The 24,698-nt window shown below is 42.2% G+C and overlaps 1 protein-coding gene across 1 annotated transcript in view; it reads left to right on the plus strand.

The window, feature by feature from the left end:
- The window catches only part of LOC137646248 (uncharacterized), a 261,911-nt gene that overhangs the window by 58,598 nt on the left and 178,615 nt on the right, over window positions 1-24,698 (plus strand). The window contains exons 4-6 of the mRNA XM_068379370.1: window positions 3,100-3,272; window positions 8,744-8,833; window positions 21,378-21,524. Coding sequence (XP_068235471.1) covers window positions 3,100-3,272; window positions 8,744-8,833; window positions 21,378-21,524 — 410 coding nt within the window. The remainder of the gene's footprint in view (window positions 1-3,099; window positions 3,273-8,743; window positions 8,834-21,377; window positions 21,525-24,698) is intronic.

Raw genomic sequence — 24,698 nt, forward strand, 5'->3', positions numbered from 1 at the left:
GAGAAGGAACCGATGCTCAGTCAGGCAGTGGATGAGTCTAACAGGGACACTTTCATCGCTGGCCCTGTTCATCGAGTTAGGGAGACTCCACCTCCGCCCCCTTCAGTATCATCTAGCTGCTCACTGGATAAAGGACATGACGCTAGAGACGGTCTCAGTTCCTGTTTCCGAAGAGATGAGGTCTACTCTAACGTGGTGGAAGAACAGCTTTCTTCTCAAGGAAGGTCTACCTTTGGCTGTTCAGAACCCCGACCGCCGTCTCTTCTCGGACGCATCAGACACGGGCTGGGGTGCGACATTGGACGGACAGGAATGCTCGGGAACATGGAATCAGGAGCAAAGGACACTTCCCATCAATTGCAAGGAGTTGTTGGCGGTTCATCTGGCCTTGATAAACTTCAAGTCCCTCCAGCTAAACAAGGTGGTGGAGGTGAACTCCGACAACACCACAGCCTTGGCTTACATCTCCAAGCAGGGAGGGACTCATTCGAGGAAGTTGTTCTAGATCGCAAGGGACCTCCTCATCTGGTCAAAAGATCGAAAGCTCACGCTGGTAACGAGGTTCATTCAGGGCGATATGAATGTCATGGCAGATCGCCTCAGCCGGAAGGGTCAGGTCATCCCCACAGAGTGGACCCTTCACAAGAATGTTTGCAGCAGAATTTGGGCCCTGTGGGGTCAGCCAACCATAGATCTGTTCGCTACCTCGATGACCTAGAGGCTCCCGTTGTATTGTTCTCCGATTCCAGACCCAGCAGCAGTTCACGTAGATGCTTTTCTGCTGGATTGGTCCCATCTCGACCTGTATGCATTCCCGCCGTTCAAGATTGTCAACAGGGTACTTCAGAAGTTCGCCTCTCACAAAGGGACACGGCTGACGTTGGTTGCTCCCCTCTGGCCCGCGAGAGAATGGTTCACAAAGGTACTGCAATGGCTGGTCGACATTCCCAGGACTCTTCCTCTAAGAGTGGACCTTCTACGTCAACCTCACGTAAAGAAGGTACACCCAAACCTCCACGCTCTTCGTCTGACTGCCTTCAGACTATCGAAAGACTCTCAAGAGCTAGAGGCTTTTCGAAGGAGGCAGCCAGAGCGATTGCCAGAGCAAGGAGGACATCCACTCTCAGAGTCTATCAGTCTAAATGGGAAGTCTTCCGAAGCTGGTGCAAGGCCAATGCAGTTTCCTCAACCAGTACCACTGTAACCCAGATTGCTGACTTCCTGTTACATCTAAGGAACGTAAGATCCCTTTCAGCTCCTACGATCAAGGGTTACAGAAGTATGTTGGCAGCGGTTTTCCGCCACAGAGGCTTGGATCTTTCCACCAACAAAGATCTACAGGACCTCCTTAGGTCTTTTGAGACCTCAAAGGAACGTCGGTTGTCCACTCCAGGCTGGAATCTAGACGTGGTCCTAAGGTTCCTTATGTCATCAAGATTTGAACCTCTCCAATCAGCCTCTTTTAAGGACCTCACATTAAAAACTCTTTTCCTCGTGTGCTTGGCAACAGCTAAAAGAGTAAGTGAGATCCACGCCTTCAGCAGGAACATAGTTTTCACATCTGAAACGGCTACATGTTCCTTGCAGCTCGGTTTTTTGCTAAAAACGAGCTTCCTTCACGTCCTTGGCCTAAGTCGTTCGAGATCCCAAGCCTGTCCAACTTGGTGGGGAACGAACTGGAGAGAGTACTTTGCCCAGTTAGAGCTCTTAGGTACTATCTAAAAAGGTCAAAACCTTTACGAGGACAATCAGAAGCCTTATGGTGTGCTATCAAGAAGCCTTCTCTTCCAATGTCTAAGAACTCAGTTTCTTACTACATCAGGCTTCTGATTAGGGAAGCACATTCTCATCTGAAGGAAGAAGACCTTGCTTTGCTGAAGGTAAGGACACATGAAGTGAGAGCTGTGGCTACTTCAGTGGCCTTCAAACAGAACCGTTCTCTGCAGAGTGTTATGGATGCAACCTATTGGAGAAGCAAGTCAGTGTTCGCATCATTCTATCTCAAAGATGTCCAGTCTCTTTACGAGAACTGCTACACCCTGGGACCATTCGTAGCAGCGAGTGCAGTAGTAGGTGAGGGCTCAGCCACTACATTCCCATAATCCCATAACCTTTTTAACCTTTCTCTTGAATACTTTTTATGGGTTGTACGGTCGGCTAAGAAGCCTTCCGCATCCTTGTTGATTTGGCGGGTGGTCAAATTCTTTCTTGAGAAGCGCCGAGGTTAGAGGTTGTGATGAGGTCCTTTAGTATGAGTTGCAGCCCTTTATACTTCAGCACCTAAGAGTCGTTCAGCATCCTACGAGGACCGCTACGCTCAGTAAGGAAGACGTACTTAATAAAGGCAGAGTAATGGTTCAAGTCGTCTTCCTTACCAGGTACTTATTTATTTTATGTTATTTTTGAATAACTAATAAAATGAAATACGGGATACTTAGCTTCTTTGTTAACATGTATGCTGGTCTCCACCCACCACCCTGGGTGTGAATCAGCTACATGATCATCGGGTAAGATTAATATTGAAAAATGTTATTTTCATTAGTAAAATAAATTTTTGAATATACTTACCCGATGATCATGAATTTAAGGACCCGCCCTTCCTCCCCATAGAGAACCAGTGGACCGAGGAGAAAATTGAGTTCTTGTTGACAAGAAGTACTTGAGTTCCTGCTCACAGATGGCGCTGTTGTGTACACCCCCACCTGTATAGCGATCGCTGGCGTATCCCGACCGTAGATTTCTGTCGGGCAACAGAGTTGACAGCTACATGATCATCGGGTAAGTATATTCAAAAATTTATTTTACTAATGAAAATAACATATTCCTCAAAGCTCCCCACAATCTAGTGAGCTCAGAAAAAAACTAAGTCGATGTGAACAAACTGGTGGTACAGATACCTATTGAAAGAAAGTTATAAACACTTCAACTGGCTAGTTAAAATCCAGAAGGAAAACATTTGCACAATTTCAGATTGATAAGCTGACCCCTGAAATGTTGAAGTATAGGAATTTTGAACACTTATTGAAGCAAAAAGTTCTATAAAAATCTCCATTTTTGTGTTCCCTTGTTTTTGAATTCAACGATTGTTTTTCTTACCAGGATCAATGGCTCCAGATGCAAGAATACAGGAGTGGAAAGAGAAACGTTTATTCTTTCTGACCCCTCAAGTTCTTACAAATGACTTTGCCCGCGGTGCATGTCCTGCTGAACTGATCAAGTGCCTTGTTCTCGATGAAGCTCACCGTGCATTGGGTAATCATGCCTATTGCCAGGTAAATTTTGTTATTCTCTTTTTTACCATGTCATTTGAACTTGAAAAGTTCAAACTTGCAGCAAATGTTTTTATGTTGAACAGGCTGATATAAGACCCTCTTTATAGTTCATACATAGACAGATCTATTGTAAAGTAGTTACTGATTTAAGAATATTTTATATTAGTTATTCATTGCTTGTTTTGTAGTTTATTTTTGATCCGACACAAATACAAACCCTACGGTATTTATAAGGGTTATCTTTTGGTGAAGTTGAAAGACGAGCCATGATAATTTTAGTGAGGGATAACCATGCCAACTGCTAGTTAGGGGGTGGGAGGGGTAGGGGTAGCTGGCTACCTCACTCACTCACACACCTGGGCTGAGCACCACTTAATGTTCTGGCTCAGTAGAAGACGGCCATACTGCTGCTCTCTCCCGCAAGACTTGCCGTTTCATCATTTAAGAGTTGATTCTGTTTTTCCTATTCGTCTTATATACGTATATGAAAATATACTCGTATTTTGTTACATCTATTTAACTTTTCATTACTACAGTAGTTGTTTTTGTGTCAGCGTGTTACAGACTCGCTCACCACCGCAAAGGAGTCATCATTGTGATGATACTACTTCCTTGATATGCAGCTCTCCCTCTTACCTGGATGGCTGGCAGATCTTTGCCGGGGATGGGGATGGGGGGGGGTTACACATTTCCCGTTCATGGGTTAGGTGACGCTCCTGATTGGTCTCTTCATTACTTGACTTGAAATTAATAACTGCTTGTAATTTAACCTTTTTAGCTCTTGACTCTGCTCTCCTCCTTGCTGGTGATAGGCCAACGGCCTCTCTTAGCTGTGGAGCGAGTGCTTAGTCTTACCATGTCTGCTCCCTCTAAGGGAACCCCTCTTCTAACCAAGGGTTGATTTTTCTCACGAGCAGTCTTTTTTTGTAGCGGATTATTGAGTTGTACAATTCATCATAACTTATTTTCCCTCAGATAGCAATGAGGTCCCTGCTGATAGTGGAATATGAGCGACTTAAAAACTTGACCCTTGAGAGATCCACTGTCTTCAACCCGAAAGAGGTAGAAAGAGCAGCTTATAGGTAGCAAAAATCCTCCAAGGATTCTCTCCTTCACAGGGCCATGACTTTATGGCCCTAGGGGGGCTCCCCAACCTCTCAGAGATCAACCTAACACATTAAATCCCTAGATGTCAAAGTCCATAGGACTTGCTAAGGTGTCTAAGTGGGCCTTTCAGGCTAAAGATAAAAAGGGCAACAAACCTTTCAGGGGAAAGAGAGGTGGTGGGGGTGGGTGGCCGAGGTGGCTGCTCTTGCTAGGGAGGGCAATCCTCTCATCAGTCCACCCGTGGTAGGATGCCTGCAACTTCACTGGCAGAGGTAGCAGTCCCACAGGGCAGATCCCTGGATAATCGCAGTGATTGGCGTAGGGTATCAAGTCCCGTTCATTCAATCTCTCCCTCCTCTGACTCGGGATCCAATTCCATTGAGCTCCTATACGAAGGGATCCGTAAAGGAGCTGGCAAGAACATGCTGCCGAAGTGCGCTCTCCAAGAGGCTCTTGACGGGTCTCTAGGCTTCTACAGTCAACTCTATCTTGTGATGAAGGCAGCTGGAGGCTGGAGACCAGTCATAGATCTCTCGCCCCTGAACAAGTTTGTTCTACAAACTCCGTTCAGGATGGAGATGGCAGACACGGTCATCCAGCCAGTTAAACCAAAGGACTTCATGTGCACACTGGATCTCCAAGACACATACTTCCAGATCCCAATCCATCCGTCTTCAGGATCTCAGATTCATTCACGAGAGCAAACATTACCAGTTGAAAGTTCTCTACTTTGGTCTCGCAATAACACCCCAGGTCTTCACCAGGGTGTTCGCCCTAGTATTATCTTGGGCTTACAAGAACGGCATTCGTCTCTCAAGATACTGTGACAATTGGCTGAGTCTAGCAGACTCGGCGATGACCCATCTTCATCACCGGGACATGCTTCTCGAGTTTTGTCAGGATGTGGGGATCATGATAAATCTCAAGAAGTCATCATTGCTCCCATCTTAGAGACTGGTATATCTCGAGGTGACTAGAGATACCAAGCTCCAGAAAGTCTTCCCATTAGATGACAAAGTACACAGGCTGAGAGAAGTGGTAAGACCATTCCTCAGACGGGAAAATCTTACAGTCTGGCAGTGGTTGTGCCTCCTAGGCCACCTAACTTCCCTGATTTGTCTTGTTCTCAACGGCTGCCTCAGAACAAGATCCCTGTAGTGGTAGCTAAAGTCCGTGTGGAACCAACACTCCGATTCCCCGGCTTTTTAGTCCCTATAGTAGAGATACTAAGATAGAAGAACATTCGGTGTCCTTATCAGCTCGCTTCATTCCCGGCAAGAGGAATGTGCTTTCAGACAACTTAAACAGGGTGACTCAGATAGTGGGTTCCGAATAGTCTTTGAATGCTTTGATAGCCAACGAAGTCCTGACTTTGTGGGGTTCCCCAACCGTGGATCTATTTGCGATATCCCTGAACTTCAGGCTCCCGCTGTATTGCTCTCCAGTTCCAGACCCTCAGTCTCTATGGAAAAATGCATTCCAACAACGGTGGGACAGCATCGATGTGTATGCCTTTCCCTAGTTTTGTCTGATGAGAAGGGTGCTCAACAAGACCAGAGCATCCAACAATCTAATGATGACCCTCATGAGCTATGCCATCATGCAAAACAGTTCCTGAACCTTCTGCAACTCTTAGTTGATCTCTTAAGATAACTACCTCCACGACAAGATATACTCAAACAACCACACGTGGACATCTTTCACAAGGCTGTCCCATCTCTACGGCTTCACGCCTGAAGACTAGCGTCTCTCCTCTCAGTGAGGCTTTTCGCAACAAGTTGTGAGATGCCTTGTCTGGACACTTACGACTTTCCTGAGTCTCGGTATACCAGGTATACCAGGCAAAGTGGACAGTCTTCTGTGGTTGGTGTCGTGGAAGGGTTATCTCTTCCCTCGGTGTCACTATACCAACAATAGCGGAGTTTCTTGTATACCTTCGGAAGAAAAAGCTTTTTTTGGTCTTGGCAGAGAAAAGCTATCACTCCGTCTTAAGCCTAACCTTTAAACTAAACTAAGTAGACCTTTCCTCTTCATTGGAGCTTTCCTTACTCATACGGAGTTATGAGATCACTTGCCCCCAGTCGTAGATAAGACCTCCTTCTTGGAACGTGGTTCGTGTCTTGAGGTCCTTAAAAGGTCTTCAATACAAACCATTACACCATGCAACGGACTGTAATCTCACTTTGAAGAGGGCATTCCTGCTCGCTATAGCTTCTGCAAAAAGAGTCATTGAACTTCATAGTCTCATATGACACAACCCATTCAAGGGGAGGTGACATTCGGCTTCGTCCCTGAGTTCATTGCAAAGCCTCAAAATCCAGGGATACTGGAACCTAGATTTGGGCCCTTTCTGATGATGAGTACATTCTGTAACCAATGACCCAGATCAGTTGTTACTATGCCCAGTGAGGAGTTTGAGATATCTTAAATGCTCTGCAGCATCTTTGCCCCAGCTGTCAGCCCTGTTCGTCAGCACAGGTAGAATTAAGAGGGTCACCAAAAACACCATTCCATCATGGATTCGCAAGGTCATAGACCCTGCTCTAAATTCTGACCCTCCTCTAGTTCGACAACCTAGAGTTGACGATGTTAGGAGTATCAGTATTTCCCTGGTGTTTAAACAACTTTTCTGTGTTGCAAGTGTTACAAGCGGGCGTGTGGAAGCATCAGACGACCTCCACCGCCCACTACAGTATTTGCAAGACATGACCCACAGAAGACTTATTGGTCCTGTGGTGGCTGCACAGCAAGTGGTTTAAGGATACCTCGGGCTCCTTGTTGGACAAGGAGCAAATGGTTGAGGGCATTGGTTATCTGGGTTAAGTCTGGGATGAATGTATAAGAATGACTGACTTTTCTTTTCATCATCTTCCCCTCTCTTGGGGAACAGCGCCACCTCACATTAAAAGTCTAGTGGCTATCCTTTCAACTTCACCGAAAGGTAATCCATATGAACAACTACAGTTTTGTATTAGTTAAGAAATATACAAATTATTTCCAAAATTTGTCATGTAAAAACTGATGGCCCTTTTGTGTTTAATGATAATGCATTACATTTGTGTATTGAATACATTTCTGTTTGTTACAAGTTTGTGTTTAAGTACAATACTGTACATATTTTATTTACAGTATGCCTTTGTATTTGCTCTATGGTTGTTATAAACTTTATCACAATTTTTTAGTGCTGCATTTGCACTAATTTTACACACACACACACACACACACACACACACACACACACACACACACACACACACACACACACACACTCTCTCTCTCTCTCTCTCTCTCTCTCTCTCTCTCTCTCTCTCTCTCTCTCTCTCTCTCTCTCTCTCTCTCTCTCTCAACAAGGCATAAATGTTGCAAACTCAGATAGAAGCCTTAAGAAAGGATCTAATGAAGCTAGGAGAATGGTCTAGAAAATGGTTAATGACTTTCAACTGTTAGAAATGTAAAATCATGCTCATAGGTTATAGTAGCCCACAATCAGATTACTCACTGCTGGGTAATGAAATAGAAAGTGTGGACCAGTAGGAAGATCTTGGTATTGGTATCAGCAAGGATTTTTAAGTTCACCATATAACATAAAAGCTGAAAAGAAAGCACAAAAAAATATGTTATATAAAGAGACAATTCAAATACAGAAACAAAGACACTGTACTACAGCTGTACATATTACTAGTAAGACCCTATGTTGAATACGGAGTCCAATTCTGGGCTCCCAGTGTTCAGAAAGATATAGATAGACTGGAAGCAGTACAAGCTAAGACCACCAAACTAGTTCCAACACTAAGGTAATTTGGATATAAATGGAAGCTGGAACGTTTGAACTTATTTGATCAACAAACTCGACGACTAAGGGGACAGTAAATAGAGGCATTGAAAATTCTTAAAGGAATAACAAATATAGATTACAACAATCTATTCATGCTTAGCATAAATCAGTCCAGAGGTAACGGATATAGACTGGAATTGAAAAGATACAACACCACTCAATGTGGCAGTTTCTTTACATACAAAATAGCAAATACTTGGAATAGACTTCCAGTGGATGTAGTAAACTGTAACACTGTAACTGAGTTCAAGAATAAGTTATACAAGATCATAAAAACTCTCTAAATGCTTAAACTAAATATCTCTACTAAAGAGCAAATGGAGTCTCCGTGGATGTACTAAAAAGTCTGAGACATCCAAAATCTTCATAACACACACACACACACACATACTCTCTCTCTCTCTCTCTCTCTCTCTCTCTCTCTCTCTCTCTCTCTCTCTCTCTCTCTCTCTCTCTCTCTCTCTCTATACTTTTATGCATTATTGCTTGCTATATGCATTTAGATTTTAATGTATAAAATAATTTCCAGGTTATACGAGAACTTCGGGAGCGTCGATGTGAATTTCGTGTTTTAGCTTTAAGTGCCACACCAGGATCAGATATAGCTGCTGTCAAACAGGTGTAGTAATTTTCTGTTTGTCTAAATATAGTTAGTATAGCATTGTTTTTTGTTTTGTTTTTTATGTATTTTATTGGTTCCCATATTTCCTTGCTTTAATTATATCCTCATTAATAAGTAAACACATTTTTGTACAGTGTATTGGTTTTTCTAGATAGCAAGGTGCTCACTTGTTCTCCCTGGGATCAGTATAACCTTTGCACTGTTAGAGGGATTGATTTGCATTGTCTAGGTAGCCACTAATACATACAGCTTTGCATGGCAGGTTGCAAGGAGATTGTGCATGATCCTGTTCAACATGCATTTTTGATTATTTTTTAGCATTCCAGTTATGTTTTTTATATTAGTACAAAGTTTAATCTTTTTCCAATATAATGCATCAAACCAGAAGCTTTAATCCGGTATAGTTTGGACATCCCGATTTAAAAGAACAAAAATTTCCCCAAACATTATTTTTCGGCGAAGGCCATATGCACTACCTCACCCCAACTTTTGTAAGGGCATAAGCACAAAAGGGTTAAGACCAATGCTTGTCCAATGCAAAAATAAAAAAAAAAGTATATCCAGTTTTTCTACATGCTGTACTTACTCTCCAGTCATTCTGGTGGTGATACTCTTTTTATAGGAAAAATATAGATACATGTACTTAACTGTGTGTTTCCCAAGTTTGAAAATGAGTTAGCTTTTATCAGTTAAAGTGGATCCTCATTTGAAATGAATCCCTTTTAAAAGACTCAGTTACTCCTTACCCATTATTTTGCTAAATGTAGTCCCTTATCGGATGAGCTTTTGACTGCTTACAGTAATCCCCTGGCATATCATGGTTCACTTATTGATCCCTCAGTGCATCATAGATTTATGAAGGTTTTATATGTAAATCTATGTTGCGGACTCCTCTTTATATCCTGGGAATCTGAGGGCAGGTAAGTTTTATTTCTTCCTACATGAATAAAAAACCCTCAACATTTATAAGGGTTTACTCCTAAATTGTTTGGCTATGACAAGAAAGAAAGAATTCTTGGGATGCTGGTAACATTCTGTGGATATCAGCTATTCACCCAAGCTGTGGGAAAGTGCTGGAGCCTCATCAAAGCTATTCACTTTTCTCCTGGTTGTGCTAGAAAATGGACATATGCTACGATCACTCTCCCCGTTTTATTGTGTAACTATTTTGCTTTTCCTTCCTTGTGTGCTTGTGATTATGAGTGATGCTCAAGGGAGTATGCATACTTGCCCCAGCCTTGAAGGTCACCCTTTTGATACCATCATGAGTTGGATTGAGGTAGATCCTCGTCCCTTGTGTCTTGAGTTGTTGCTGTAAATGGTACAGTACTCATATTTTTCAACTTGTGATTTTTGCAGGGGTTAGCCACCCTCTCAGTGGGAGAAGTATGGTGCTCGTTGCAAGAAGAAGGCTAAGAGAGATCGTTCTCATTCCGTTCCTTCCTCTTTTGAAAGCAACAAAGAGAAGCCTTTTGTGCAACACGATATTTCCCTCTCAGATCATTCTTTATTAGTTTCCTGGAACCTAAGGATGGTGCTTGTGCTCAGCACCATGTTGATTTTTATTTTAGTTTTTTTTTTATGTATTGTCTCCAATGGAACATAGTGAGCCTGATTTAACCCATAGTGATGCAGATGCTCTGGCATCAGCTCTGGTACTGCCATCACATGATACATTACAAGTATCATTAGTACTGTACCTGACTATGTGAATGGGAATAGTTCTCCCTCTCCCACAATGGGACTGAATGGAGATGAACGCTTTTCCTTTTCAGATATTCTAAAGGAAGGGGATTTCTCAACTTTACAGATTTCTCCCGTTACAACATTAAAGGTGTCTTATTGTACTTTTCTGAAGACCCCAAGACATGGCCGAGGATAATGGTATGTCTCCTTGAAGAAAGGCAGCTCTCTTCAACGGCTCTTATTGTCCTTCAGTTCTCTCACATAGTGAATCGGGCCTTTTTCTTACACTGAGGGGCCCCAGACATACTTTCTTTCCACAGAAGGGATCTGTGAATTTCTCAAAGAAACTTTCTTTTTCAGTTAATGTCAGGACATCCACTGCAACGTCCTATAGTTCTGAATTACAGGGTTGGATGCACAATCAACCCACAAACAGTAATATTAATTTAAACAGAAATCAAAATGTTATCAAGATTTCTACATGTACGTGTCTGCTCTTCTGCACCACCTGAAGGGGCCGCCGCTTCCTCTTGCGTTTGCTCTTTTGCACCACCTGAATGCACTGCAGCTCTCTTGTGTTTTCTCTGCACCACCTGAATGCACTGCATCTCTCTTGTGTTTTCTCTGCACCACCTGAATGCACTGCATCTCTCTTGTGTTTTCTCTGCACCACCTGAATGCACTGCATCTCTCTTGTGTTTTCTCTGCACCACCTGAATGCACTGCAGCTCTCTTGTGTTTTCTCTGCACCACCTGAATGCACTGCAGCTCTCTTGTGTTTTCTCTGCACCACCTGAATGCACTGCAGCTCTCTTGTGTTTTCTCTGCACCACCTGAATGCACTGCAGCTCTCGTGTGTTTTCTCTGCACCACCTGAATGCACTGCAGCTCTCTTGTGTTTTCTCTGCACCACCTGAATGCACTGCAGCTCTCTCTTGTGTTTTCTCTGCACCACCTGAATGCACTGCAGCTCTCTTGTGTTTTCTCTGCACCACCTGAACTTCATCTTCTGTTGTTGGAGGTCAGGTGGTTATGATTTCAGTCTTTGGTTCATACAGAACCAAATGCCATTGATGTTTCTGCTACCCAATGGAACCAACTTGCAGTGACTAAACTTGTTCCTTGGCCTGTAAAAACAGTCAGGATTTGTGAAAATTCTCCTGTTCAAAGTTTTGACAGGAAAAAGGTTGCGGAACCTTACCCACCTTTTCCAAGAATGGCTATGTCCTCAACCTCAAGCAATTAACTTTCCAATCAGAAGTGAAGGTCTGTCTCCCCCCCATATTATTCTGCCCCTAAGCTTAAGCACTCATGATAGAACACTCCCGACAGATCTTTTTCCTGACACAGATACTGTACTGATAGAGAAATTAAACTGTTTCTCAGATTCATTATGACGGTCACTAATAGAGGTCACAGCTTTCCTCATTCCTTTACAGACTATTCAGCTCATTGCTCTCGCTCAAAGAAAGAATGCAAAAGCGTTTGGAGTAAAGTGGAAAATTTCAGACTTGTCTTTAAGCAGGAACCTAGAGATATCCTTGATAGAATTACCAGATTCTATTACTGAAGCTTCTTACTTTATGAAGATAATGAACCTGATTAGATGCCTGGACAGTCTTGGTAACCTTCTTTATGCCCAACACAGGTTTGATATGGCTCTCTCAGATCAGTTAAGAGACACTGGATCTTTTGAACAAACAAGTGTCTCCAGTGGGGAAATCCTTATGATCCAGTAGGTCTTCTAAACTGCCTTCTCCTCCTCTGTCAAGACATAAAATTCTATGAGGATTCAGAGGCTCATCCTAGTCCTCTACCCACAGATCCAGACGTGGTTACTATCACTAAAGGTATCCCGAGTGATGAACACTCTAACCTCCACTCCACTTTTCTTGCATCAGAAATGCAGAACATGGAGTGGGCTGCTATGTCTATTTTTCAGGACTGCTCCGGGCTAGACCACTTCAGGAGAAATTTCCTTTATCACAGTTTCAGAGAACATGAAATATTCTGATGTTAGGAAGCAATTTGAGGATTTGGTGCAGTCTAGTGCCAAGGCAGTTGAGCATTTGCTTCACCAAATGGGTTCAATTTGGTGGAACTCTGTTCTCGAAAGGAGAGACGCAGTTCTAGCCAAATGTACCAAGCCGTTGATTCCTAGGAATGCACTTGTCTTCAGGAATTCAAATATCATTGACCACTTGACACTTTTTCCCTCCTACCATAGTTTCTGCAGTAGTGGAGAAATATGAAAAAGCCAGCCACTCATCATTTTTAAGGAGGGCAGCGACATCTAGATTTACAACTCCACAAGCTCCACAGAAACCCTCTCCTTTCAAAAATGTGCAACAGTGTCACCTATTTCCAGAACCCTCTGGCGCTCAGACCATGAGGAGGCAGGGTCAGAAGCCTTCCTTTCACTGTTGGGGATACTTCTCTAGGCGAATGAATAAAGACCATCGTGGCCCCCCCATTAGGGTGGGCGAATTCCCCTAAGTCACCACCTGCAGGGGGATGTCTTCATAGTCATTTAACAAGGGAGCTGCTGCTCTGGGCCAATCCCTAGATAGTATATGGGCTCCATTCAGGGTGTTCACTGACTATTACCCTTTTCTGTCTATAACTCTGACAATCCCCTCATTTTATTCAAGGGTATCTTGTAAAGGCCTACTCTTAGAGAAGGAAGTGTCCCAGAGGCATGCGAAGGGTGCAATAGAAGAGGTTTTGGACAGGTCTCCAGGATTTTACAGCAAACTCTTCCTAGTGGAGAAGCTGTCAGAAGGCTGGAGACCTGTCAGACCTTTCCTACTTGAATCAGTTTGTACTCCAAACTAGGTTCAAGACAAAGAACCTGAGCATAGTTCTTCAGGCCATCAGTAAGAAAACTTCATGTTGACCATAGACCTGAAAGATGCCTACTTTCAGATTCTCAGCCATCAGATCCAGAAAGTTCCTGAGATTCCTTTTCGGGGGCAAGTATACCACTTTAAGGTGCTGTGTTTTGGACGACTGGCTTCTGTGAACGGATTTAAAGGCAAAGCTTTTACCCCACAGAGATTTCCTTCTTGATTTTTGCTGAGTCTTGGTGATTCCATTGAATCTGGAGAAGTCCAGTCTTGATCCACTGTGTTGTCTTCGTTACCTAGGCATAGATTTAGAATTGGGCCGAGTCAGAGGATATTCATCGTCAGAAAGAGTACTAATACTCAGACAAGTGGCAACTCCCTTTCTCAAAATTCAAGCTTTCCCAGCTCATTCATGGCAGAGACTCATAGGCCATCTTGCTTTCCTCGAGAAGTTAGTTCCCTTTGGGAGGATGCAACTGTGTTCACTACTTTGGACATTAAAACATTAGTGGTTGCAAGTTTCAGACCCTCCTGTAGGGCTGGTGAAGATCCCTAGAGAAATGAGAACAGATCTCCAGTTATACATACATATACCAAGGCACTTCCCCCAATTTTGGGGGGTAGCCGACATCCAAAAAATGAAATGAAAAAGAGGACCTCTCCCCCCTACGTTCCTCCCAGCCTGATGAAGGAATCAACCGAGTTCGGCTGGTACTGCTAGGGTGCCACAGCCCACCCTCCCCTGTTATCCACCACAGAAGAAGCTTTATAATGCTGAATCCCCTACTGCTGCTACCTCCGCGGTCATCCAAGGCACCGGAGGAAGCAACAGGGCCTACCGGAATTGCGTCACAATCGCTCGCCATTCATTCCTATTTCTAGCATGCTCTCTTGGCTTTCTCACATCTATCCTCCTATCACCCAGAGCTTTCTTCATTCCATCCATCCACCTAAACCTTGGCCTTCCTCTTGTACTTCTCCCATCAACACTTGCATTCATCACCTTCTTTAGCAGACAGCCATTTTCCATTCTCTCAACTTGGCCAAACCACCTCAACACATTTATATACACTCTAACTGCTAACTCATTTCTTACACCCGTTCTCACCCTCACCACTTCGTTCCTAACCCTATCTACTCGAGATACACCAGCCATACTCCTTAGACACTTCATCTCAAACACATTCAATTTCTCTCTTTCCGTCACTTTCATTCCCCACAATTCCGATCCATACATCACAGTTGGTACAATCACTTTCTCATACAGAACTCTCTTTACATTTATGCCCAACCCTCTATTTTTTACTACTCCCTTAACTGCTCCCAACACTTTGCATCCTTCATTCACTCTCTGACGTACATCTGCTTCCGCTCCACCATTTGCTGCAACAACAGACCCCAAGTACTTAAACTGATCCACTTCCTCAAGTAACTCTTCATTCAACATGGCATTCAACCTCACACCACCTTCCCTTCCTGTACATCTTATAACCTTACTCTTACCCACATTAACTCTCAACTTCCTTCTCTCACATACCCTTTCAAATTCTGTCACTAATCGGACAAGCTTCTCTTCCTCGTCTGCAACCAGTACAGTATCATCTGCAAACAACAACTGATTTACCTCCCATTCATGGTCATTCTCGTCTACCAGTTTCAATCCTCGTCCAAGTACTCGAGCATTCATCTCTCTCACCACTCCATCAACATACAAGTTAAACAACCACGGCGACATCACACACCCCTGTCTCAGCCCCACACTCACCGGAAACCAATCGCTCACTTCATTTCCTATTCTAACACATGCTTTACTACCTTTGTAGAAACTTTTCACTGCTTGCAACTACCTACCACCAACTCCATATAACCTCATCCCAATCCACATTGCTTCCCTATCAACCCTATCATACGCTTTCTCCAGATCCATAAACGCAACATGCACCTTACCTTTTGCTAAATATTTTTCGCATATCTGCCTAACTGTAAAAATCTGATTCGTACAACCCCTACCTTTTCTAAATCCACCCTGTACTTCTAAGATTGCATTCTCTGTTTTATCCTTAATCTATTAATCAGTACTCTACCATACACTTTTCCAACTACTCTCAACAACTAATACCCCTTGAATTACAACACTCATGCACATCTCCCTTACCCTTATACAGTGGTACAATACACGCACAAACCCAATCTACTGGTACCATTGACAACACAAAACACACATAAAATAATCTCACTAACCATTCAAGTACGGTCACATCCCCTTCCTTCAACATCTCAGCTCTCACATCATCCATACCAGATGCTTTTCCTACCCTTGTTTCATCTAGTGCTATCCTTACTTCTTCTCTTGTAATCTCTCTCATTCTCATCTCCCATCACCGGCACCTCAACACCTGCAATGGCAATTATATCTGCCTCCCTATTAATCTCAACATTCTGTAAACTTTCAAAATATTCCACCCACTGTTTCCTTGCCTCCTCTCCTTTTAACAACCTTCCATTTCCATCTTTCACTGTCTCTTCAATTCTTGAACTAGCCTTCCTTACTCTCTTCACTTCTTTCCAAAACTACTTCTTATTCTCTTGATATGAATGACCCCATCCCTGACCCCACCTCAGGTCAGCTTCCCTCTTTGCCACACTTACCTTGCGCTTTACTTCCACATTTTTCTCTCTATATTTTTCATACTTCTCTTCACTATTACTCTGCAGCCATTCTTCAAAAGCCCTCATTTTCTCTTCCACCTTTACCTTCATTCCTTCATTCCAACATTCACTGGCCTTCCTTAAGCTGCCTCTAACAAACTTCTTGCCACACACATCACTTGCAATCCCAACAAAATTTTCTTTCACCAACTTCCACTCCTCCTCTAAATTACCAGTTTCTCTTACTTTCACTTCGTCATATGCCATTTTCAACCTTTCTTGATATTTACTTTTTACCTCCGGTTTTATTAGCTCTTCAACCCTCACTGGCTCCCTTTTACATCCACCTACACTATTCCCCCACTCTTTTGCTACAACTTATTTTCCTTCCACCTAAAAATGATCAGACATATCGTTAGCCATACCCCTAAACACGTGCACGTCTCTCAATCTTCCTAACATTCTTTCAGTTATCTACACATAATCCATTAATGCCCTTTCTACCACTCTTCCATTTGCCACACTTACCCATGTATACTTGTTTTTATCTTTCTTTTGAAAAAACTAGAACTTATCACCATCTCTTGCTCAACACACATATCTACCAGTCTCTCACCACTCTCATTTTCACCTGGTACGCCATACTTCCCAAAGACACCTTGTACCTCTCCAGCACCCACTCTAGCATTTAAGTCACCCATTACAACTACATAATTCCTTCTACCTAGTCCTTCAACACACCTAGTTAATTCATTCCAGAACTCATTTCACTCTTCTTCACTTTTCTCACAACCTGGCCCATACATGCTGACAAAAGCCCAACATTCCCTACCCAACCTAACCCTTACCCACATTAACGTAGATGATATCTCCTTCCATTCCACTACTTTACCTGTCATCCATTCACTCAGCAATAAAGCCACACCTTCTCTTGCTCTTCCCCTTTCAATCCCAGACACTCTACCAGACATTTCACCAAACATCACTTCACCTTTCCCTTTTATCTTTGTCTTACACTAAGCCAATATATCCATCCTTCTATTCCTAAACATACTTCCAATCTCACATATTTTACTCTGTATCGTACTACATCCACGCACATTCAAACACCCCAAAACTAGGGTGCGGGGAGATGTCACTCTCCCCCCAGCTCCACCTCTTTGATGTCTCACAGGATTATAATACAGGAGAGGGAAAAGAATTTTTAAGAAAATAAAGAAAAATTGAAATTTTAAAAACTGAGAAAAATATACCATGAGAGTTATGTATCTAATTCATGGTTTTTCAGCTATTGTGGGATGCCCTGGAACATAACCCCTGGGATAGAAGAGGGAATACTATAGTTGAGTTTAACTGAGACTAGAGCCAAGGATAAGCAAGTTATATGTAAGAAAAGAGAAAGAAGTCTTAGTTTGTGGGCCAGTTTCATTTTCCAATCAGCACCCTTTTACTAATTTGACCAAGTAAGCTCTACATCTCAGAGGAGAGCTGTGTTACTCTTTTACAGGTTGAAACTTTGGTATGTGGCACACTCTCAACCTTTTTGTGGAAAGAATCTTGGCACAGAAAAGTAACTTGTATAAGATAACGTACCAGAATGAAGATGGAGTGGCAGTAGAATCACTGTTTCTTCTACTGCTTACCGATTGAAGGGGGATGGTGCAGCAGCCACATCATTTATGTGCTTGATTGGATGTTAAATACTGTAAACTATAGCTTGGAGTACCTATTCCTTAAAGACCAGGTATGTAGGCAGCAACTTCCCCCATCTGTAATAAAGGGGAGGAACGATGACTGTATAATCAAACCCAAGAACTCGTATAACACCTTGGTTGACACTCCCAACATAGTCCCCTATTAAGGGAGACAAAGTTTTCTTCTGTGACCTAAAATAATATTTTAACTTAATCTTGGTTCTAATAGATTTTCATAATTATGGTTAGCTGATTACATGTTGCTGGAGTCACCTTCCTCTGCTATATAGTACTTAAGGACTAGAAAGTTTTACATGTAAGGGGCAAAAATCCTTCCAGTCTGGATTTTAGAAATTGCCTGCCCCCAAATCATTATTTTCCTAATTAAAAGCAAGAAAAGTTTATATTCACGCAGGAATAATTACCAAATTTTTCAAAGTGATTTAGATTTTTCTTGCTACACAAGCTTGAGTTTTTAATGGATTTCCCTCTTAAGTTGCTCCTGTCAGTCCTGAAGCTAAAGGTCAATAGTAGCTTGACAAGGTCAGTCAAGTGGTTGGGTGGGTCCCCTCACCAGGGTTGGATCAAATACTGACTTTTTACAATTGAAATACAAATACAAATACTTTGGTTTGGAATTCCAAAAATACAAAATACAAATACAAATACTTTTGTTTCGGAATACAAAAATACAAATACAAATACAAATACTTTTATTCCTAAATCTAGAAATACAAATACAAATACTTTTCTTCCTAAATCTAAAAATATAAATAAAAATAAATCACTGGTTCAGAAAATACAAATGAAAATACAAGTACTCTTATTTCAGATTTCAAAGCTACTAATAAGAAATCCTCCTGAAAATTTGCAAACTATATAACCTTTTTTCACACAAGTTTATATCTGTATTCTATATATAATTGCATTTAATCATCATTAATGCCCGGAAGGTTTCCAGGCCAAGTCTTGCTTGCTCAGAAGTGTAAAAATTACCGGCCTTACTAAAGACTCTTTCATATGTGGCAGACGTGGCACAGCACCATAGAATATTTCTTGTAAAAGGCTTCAAAATACTGAAGCTCTTGTTTTCACGCCAGTACCTCAGTGGGTTCACGTTAAAAGCCAGAACTCCTTCTTCTAGGTACGACTCAAGTTCTGCCTTTGCCACTGTAGTGTCGCTTGTTGATGCACTTACATTTATTTTCGCAGCTGGTGGCATGTACGCAAAAAGACGAGGGCGTTTTGCACTTATGTCAGCCTTGTCTTGATTGGTGCTTCTGGTGATGAAAGGCTCCCTCTCTGGAATTGTGTTCTTCAAAGATGACTGAGTTGACTCTGAAATAATTAGGTCCACAATCTTCGAAATCTTTATCCTTTTTCATTTCCTCACATGTCAGCAATACAAGCTTAAACCTGGGGTCCATGACAGCTGTGGCAATGACGTCAGTCTTCTCAAGAAACGGATGCAACCTTTTTTTGATAGAAGACTGTAGTGCATTAGCCAAGTTTAAGCAGTAGATTGGTTTACCTTCCGTGAATAGTTTGAGGCTGTGCTCGAGGCCAAAACAAATGGTGCAACGCAAGAAAGTGTCACCATGTTTTCTCCTTCCCCTTGCGATGTCGCCTCTTGGAATGGTTCCAAAACTTTTATCACTACGTTTAGCATTGCTATTTCCATTCCCTTCAATTCTTCTACGGTCTTGAATGATCCTAGGAGACGAATAGCTGAGTTGACACCATTGACATCTTTGAGTACTGACTTAAGCAGTCAGTTGAGAGTTCCATCTAGTAGCATTGGCAGCCTGCAGTGAAACCCGAATCTTTTCCAAGAATGGTGCTGCCACAGTAGATCGACGCACTGCAGCTTCAATACTACAGCATTTGTGTATCACAGTTGCAATTGCGCTGTTTCTGACACAGGGATCATTGAAGCCATCTCGTATGCAGAGTTTTTATGTGTGTGCAAAGCAACTGGACCAATCCGGTGGAAGAAGGACAAGGACCTCATTCAAATCAAGTTCTTCTTCCAAAATATCAAGGTTATTGGTGTCTCCATTTTCATTGATACTTTCTTTGCTCACTTCATTTCCATATAATCCTGGTAGACAGACATCAAATGCTCTCACCATAGACGAAGCATTGTCTGCAACCACATTCCTCACCTTGCCACGAATTACGAATTTAGTGACTATCCTCATATGTTGTTGCGATATTCACAGCTGTGTGTCGTTCCACAAACTGATCGCAAGCAATGACACTCGACTTAAGCTCATGTGATGAGTTAATGAAGTGTACAGTGACAGCACAAAAAGACATAATTTTTCAATTCGTCCAGAGGTCCAATGTCAGGTAAATAAGACTGAGGTTTTCAAATTCTTTCATCCATTGTGACTCAATGTGTTTCGCTCTCTGCAGAAGTAAACTGTTTCTAAGTGTGGTTCTGCTTGGAAACACGAAGCGTGGTTCGGCTTCATGTAGAAGAGCTCTAATAGTCTTACTTTCCACAATACTCAAAGGCAGGTGGTCACATGAAATGAAGTCTAAGAGTTTCTTTACCATAGACTGTTGTTTGATGTGATTAGTTTTAAATTTGTTCTCTTGTGGAGGCTTGGGTTTGAAGAACGGGGTTATTTTGTGCTGTGAATGTGATGCACAGCTCTCACACTTCTTCTTCTTTTCCTCTTCAGCTATCAGTGTCTCATATTCAGCACTCTAAACTTTGGGAATTTGTGACAGGGACGGTAGTGCTATCTCTGTCCAACTACCATCATGGTAGTGGGTGGGGTAGGGATGGTTGTACAGGAACGCGACGTGTACTCGTACGCGATGTGTACGCGACGTGTAAATGACCCGTAATAGTTTTCGTAAACCATGGTTGTTGACTTTCTCTCTCTCTCTCTCTCTCTCTCTCTCTCTCTCTCTCTCTCTCTCTCTCTCTCTCTCTCTCTCTCTCTCTCTCTCTCTCTCTCTCTCTCTCTCTCTCTCTCTCTCTCTCTCTCAAATGATTTTGACTCGAAATATCAAATATAAATACAAATACAAAATACTTTTTTTCTGGGTGCCATGATACAAATACAAATACAAAATACTTTTTTTCTGGGTGCCATGATACAAATACAAATACAAAATACTTTTTCTCTGGATGCTAAAACACAAATACAAATACATTAAAATTGTATTTAAATACAATTCAAATACAAATACAATTGTATTTGATCCACCCCTGCCCCTCACACACCTCGTGTAACCTAACTACCTTGTTAATGATTTAGCATCAGCTCCAGGTTCATAGAGACAATACTGTATTCCCAATCAAAAGGAATCAGGTTTATAGTTAGGAAATATAAAATTACAAAAACTAGATATTTTAGTTTTTATCATAATTTTTTTCTTTATAATACAGTTGATAATGTTCTTGTTCACATAAAAATTATAACTTATTAACTTCTGTGGGACAAGTTCTGGTTTTTTCTTAATTAAGTTAGGTGTGTTTAATTTATATGGATATGTACCCTGGTATTGCAAATACAGTTCTGTACTGTCAATGATTTAAGAAAAAAAATTTTAGGAAAATTTTCTATGTAAATTACATTCAGTATTAGTGTATATTTGTGAGGTTGCTTCATCATTATTTGGTTGTTAAAGGTAAACTTTTTTTTTCAGGTGTTAACTAATCTTCTAATATCACACATTGAACTTCGAAGTGAGGATAGCCCCGATATTTTACCATACTCATACCAACGAAATGTTGAAAAGATTGTGGTTCCTTTGGGTGAAGAACTCACAAATATTAAAAATAGGTATTTAAACGTAAGTGTTGAAATTACAGTATTAATTTTTTTCAGATATTATGATGTAACTTATTAACCCTTTTTCCCCGAAGGTAAGGTTAAATTTCGAGCACATTTTGCTATATATTTTTATTAAATTGCTCTAACAGCCTTAATTTTTGTCATAGAGAGGTCTGGTTGGTCTCATTCTTTTGGAAAATGCCTGAAGTTTCTCATAAAATCATCAAAAATTCTGCAAAAACATGTAAATAACAGTACGTCCTTTGGGGGTGAAAGGGTTAAAATGCCATTTTCTCCTACTCTTTAAACAAACCCTTTTCAAGGTAACAGTTTTCTTTGTACTCCTGCATTTATGAGAGAAATCAAAGCTTTGAAATTTTTATTATAATATTTTTTTGTTTGAGGAATTTGGAATGATATCTGTAGATCTATAATATTGATAGCAACAAAACTTGTGGTTATTACCATTATTCATAATAGACATGTTTTAATGGAAACTGTCAGAGGCCATGAAGTTTCATGGTAATCATCCACACATTAATAGAGCAAGGTAAACATGGCTAAAGTTCAGTTTATTTATACTGTATAGTACATATACTGTACTGTATTAATATGATATATCTTATATGTTATAACAAATAAGAGTGAAATTAAATCTATACAGTTATTGGGATGTGTTGGCTACACCAATTATTCATAGGAAATTACAATCAGAGATAAATAGAGGCTTCAAGATTATATCAGTCAGTCTGATGTCAGATCTTTTTCTAGATATGCCTTCTTTTAGGTTGCCTACACATATGCTAACTTATTTAGTTTTTCTCTAATCATTTATCTTTATATCTTTCCTCAATTGGCTGACAGAACTAAATATACAAAGCATTAATCATCCATATCATTAATGGAATTTTAATAATGAAATTTATTTCTCTACTCAGCTGATGTTTATAGTGCTTCTCTCTTGAACTTTAGTTTAATGCAGACGTTTATCCTAAAACTAGAACATTTCATGTTTTCTTTCATTGTAATATAGACTTACACCTCTAGTGAAATATTGAGACAATGTGGCAGTTAATGGCTATTACAGTACCTCGGTGTCAGTACTGTATGCCATAATTCCTTTCCCTTTTCAGTATTGGTCAAAACTAGATCAATAGCCTCTTCACATCACCAGTCGGTAGGGAAGAGAGAGGGAATTTTTTATGAATACTGTATTTGGTGAGTATAGAAATAAGGAATTTTATTATTAAGATAGTGTTTATTTCTCTGACACTCCCCTGATGTACTTATTGTAGATACCCGCTCACGGGGTGGCGGCCCTGGTATCCACTCAGCAGCTCCCAGGGGCCGATCTCTCTTCGTTGGCACCTGCTCCAGGTCAGCGCCCTTTGCTTGGAGGGAGGTCCCCTGCCGCAGCCAGAGGCGCCACTTGTCGCCCATGAGGCTCACACTTCTGGCTATTCAGGCGTCTCCATCTTTATCGTCCCGACCTGGCTGGCTTCCGGCTGCTTAGTCTGGATTGCCATCTCAAGTGCCCCTGCTTTGGGCACCCCAGCCTGGCTGGCAGGCCTCGGCTCAGGCTGGGACCCCATCTGTCTATCGGCAGGCCTTGTGTGTGGCCTCAGTCCAGCCTCTGGTAGACGTTAACCACCCACCCTCACATGTAGTGGCGACACCAGCTTCTGGTCAGCAGCTACCAAGTTCCGATCTCTCCTCATGGTTGCAAGAGACCTGGTCGGGTGTCCCTTGAACCCCGCTCGGTCCCCAACAAGAGATCCCTGGCCGTCAGGGGCAGCGGTGGACGTTATTCCCCCCCCCCCCCCGGAAGGGTATTATTATTATTACTATTATTACTTGCTAAGCTATAACTCTAGTTGGAAAAGCAGGATGCTATAACCTGAGGGCTCCAATAGGGAAAATAGCCCAGTGAGGAAAGGAAACGGGAAAAATAAAATATTTTAAGAACAGTAACAATATTAGAATAATTATTTCCTATAAAAACTATAAAAACTTAAATAAAACAAGTGGAAGAGAAATAAGATAGAATAGTGGGCCCGAGTGTACCCTCAAGCAAGAGAACTCTAACCCAAGACAGTGGAAGACCATGGTACTGAGGCTATGGCACTACCCAAGTCTAGAGAACAATGATTTGATTTTGAAGTGACCTTTTAGAAGAGCTGCTTACCATATCTAAAGAGTCTCCTCTACCCTTACCAAGAGGAAAGTGGTAATCTCAGTTTTGTCAGGTGTATGAGGACATAGGAGAATATGTAAAGAATAGGCCAGACTATTCAGTGTATGTGTAGACAAAGGAAAAATGAACCATAACCTGAGAGAAGGATCCAATGTAGCACTGTCTGGCCAGTCAAAGGACCCCATAACTCTCTAGCGGTAGTATCTCTACCATCGGTTCCTCCCTATCCCCCTCCCCGCCTCCTCGGCGCGGGAATGTCGATGGGGAACAGGGGTTCGAGAGAGGAAGAGCAGCTCCTTTAGCCCGTGTCTTGCGGCTCCGTGACCCTGGGCCCATCACCAGGCGCAAAGCGTAGTTGGGCGGAGGAAAGGTGGCATGGAGCCCTCTTTGGCTGGAGGGGCGAAACACCAGATCTGGTCCGTGGGGTGGACCCCCGAGCGGCAGGTCCAGAACCTTGAGAGTAGGCTCCTGTTTTCCAAATATGGATCGAGGGACCACATCAAGGACATTTGAGGCCTCTCGTCAAGGGAGAACTGGCATCACTGAAGGAGTGGCAGAGGCTACTAGAACACCTGGTGTCCCTGGAAGAGCTCATGTGCCAGATCGAATGGCTGAAGGATGTTGGTCTCTAGAGGAAATGGCCCTCCACATAAATGAGCTTGAACTTCTGGCTGTGCGGAGGGCGCTCCTTGAGCTGGGAATTTTGTTAGTCGGGAGAAGAGTAGGCCTGATGACAAAAATGCCACCGTCATCGCCTACATCAAGAAATAGGGCGGCCTGCACTCCCATCGGATTCATGACCAGTTGGTAGAGATCTTGTCCGGGGCCGAGGACAACGCCATCTCCCTGATGGCCTGATACATTCCGGGGAGGAGGAATGTCATCGGGAACGGCCTTAGCAGAAGGGGAAATGTGCTGCTTGCAGGGTTGTCCCTACATCCTTAGGTGGCGAAGACAGGGATATGAAAGTGGGGCTTTCCCTGTCTGGACCTCTTTGCG

Source organism: Palaemon carinicauda, chromosome 1 (genome assembly GCF_036898095.1).
Source record: "Palaemon carinicauda isolate YSFRI2023 chromosome 1, ASM3689809v2, whole genome shotgun sequence".
NCBI lineage: Eukaryota > Metazoa > Arthropoda > Malacostraca > Decapoda > Palaemonidae > Palaemon > Palaemon carinicauda.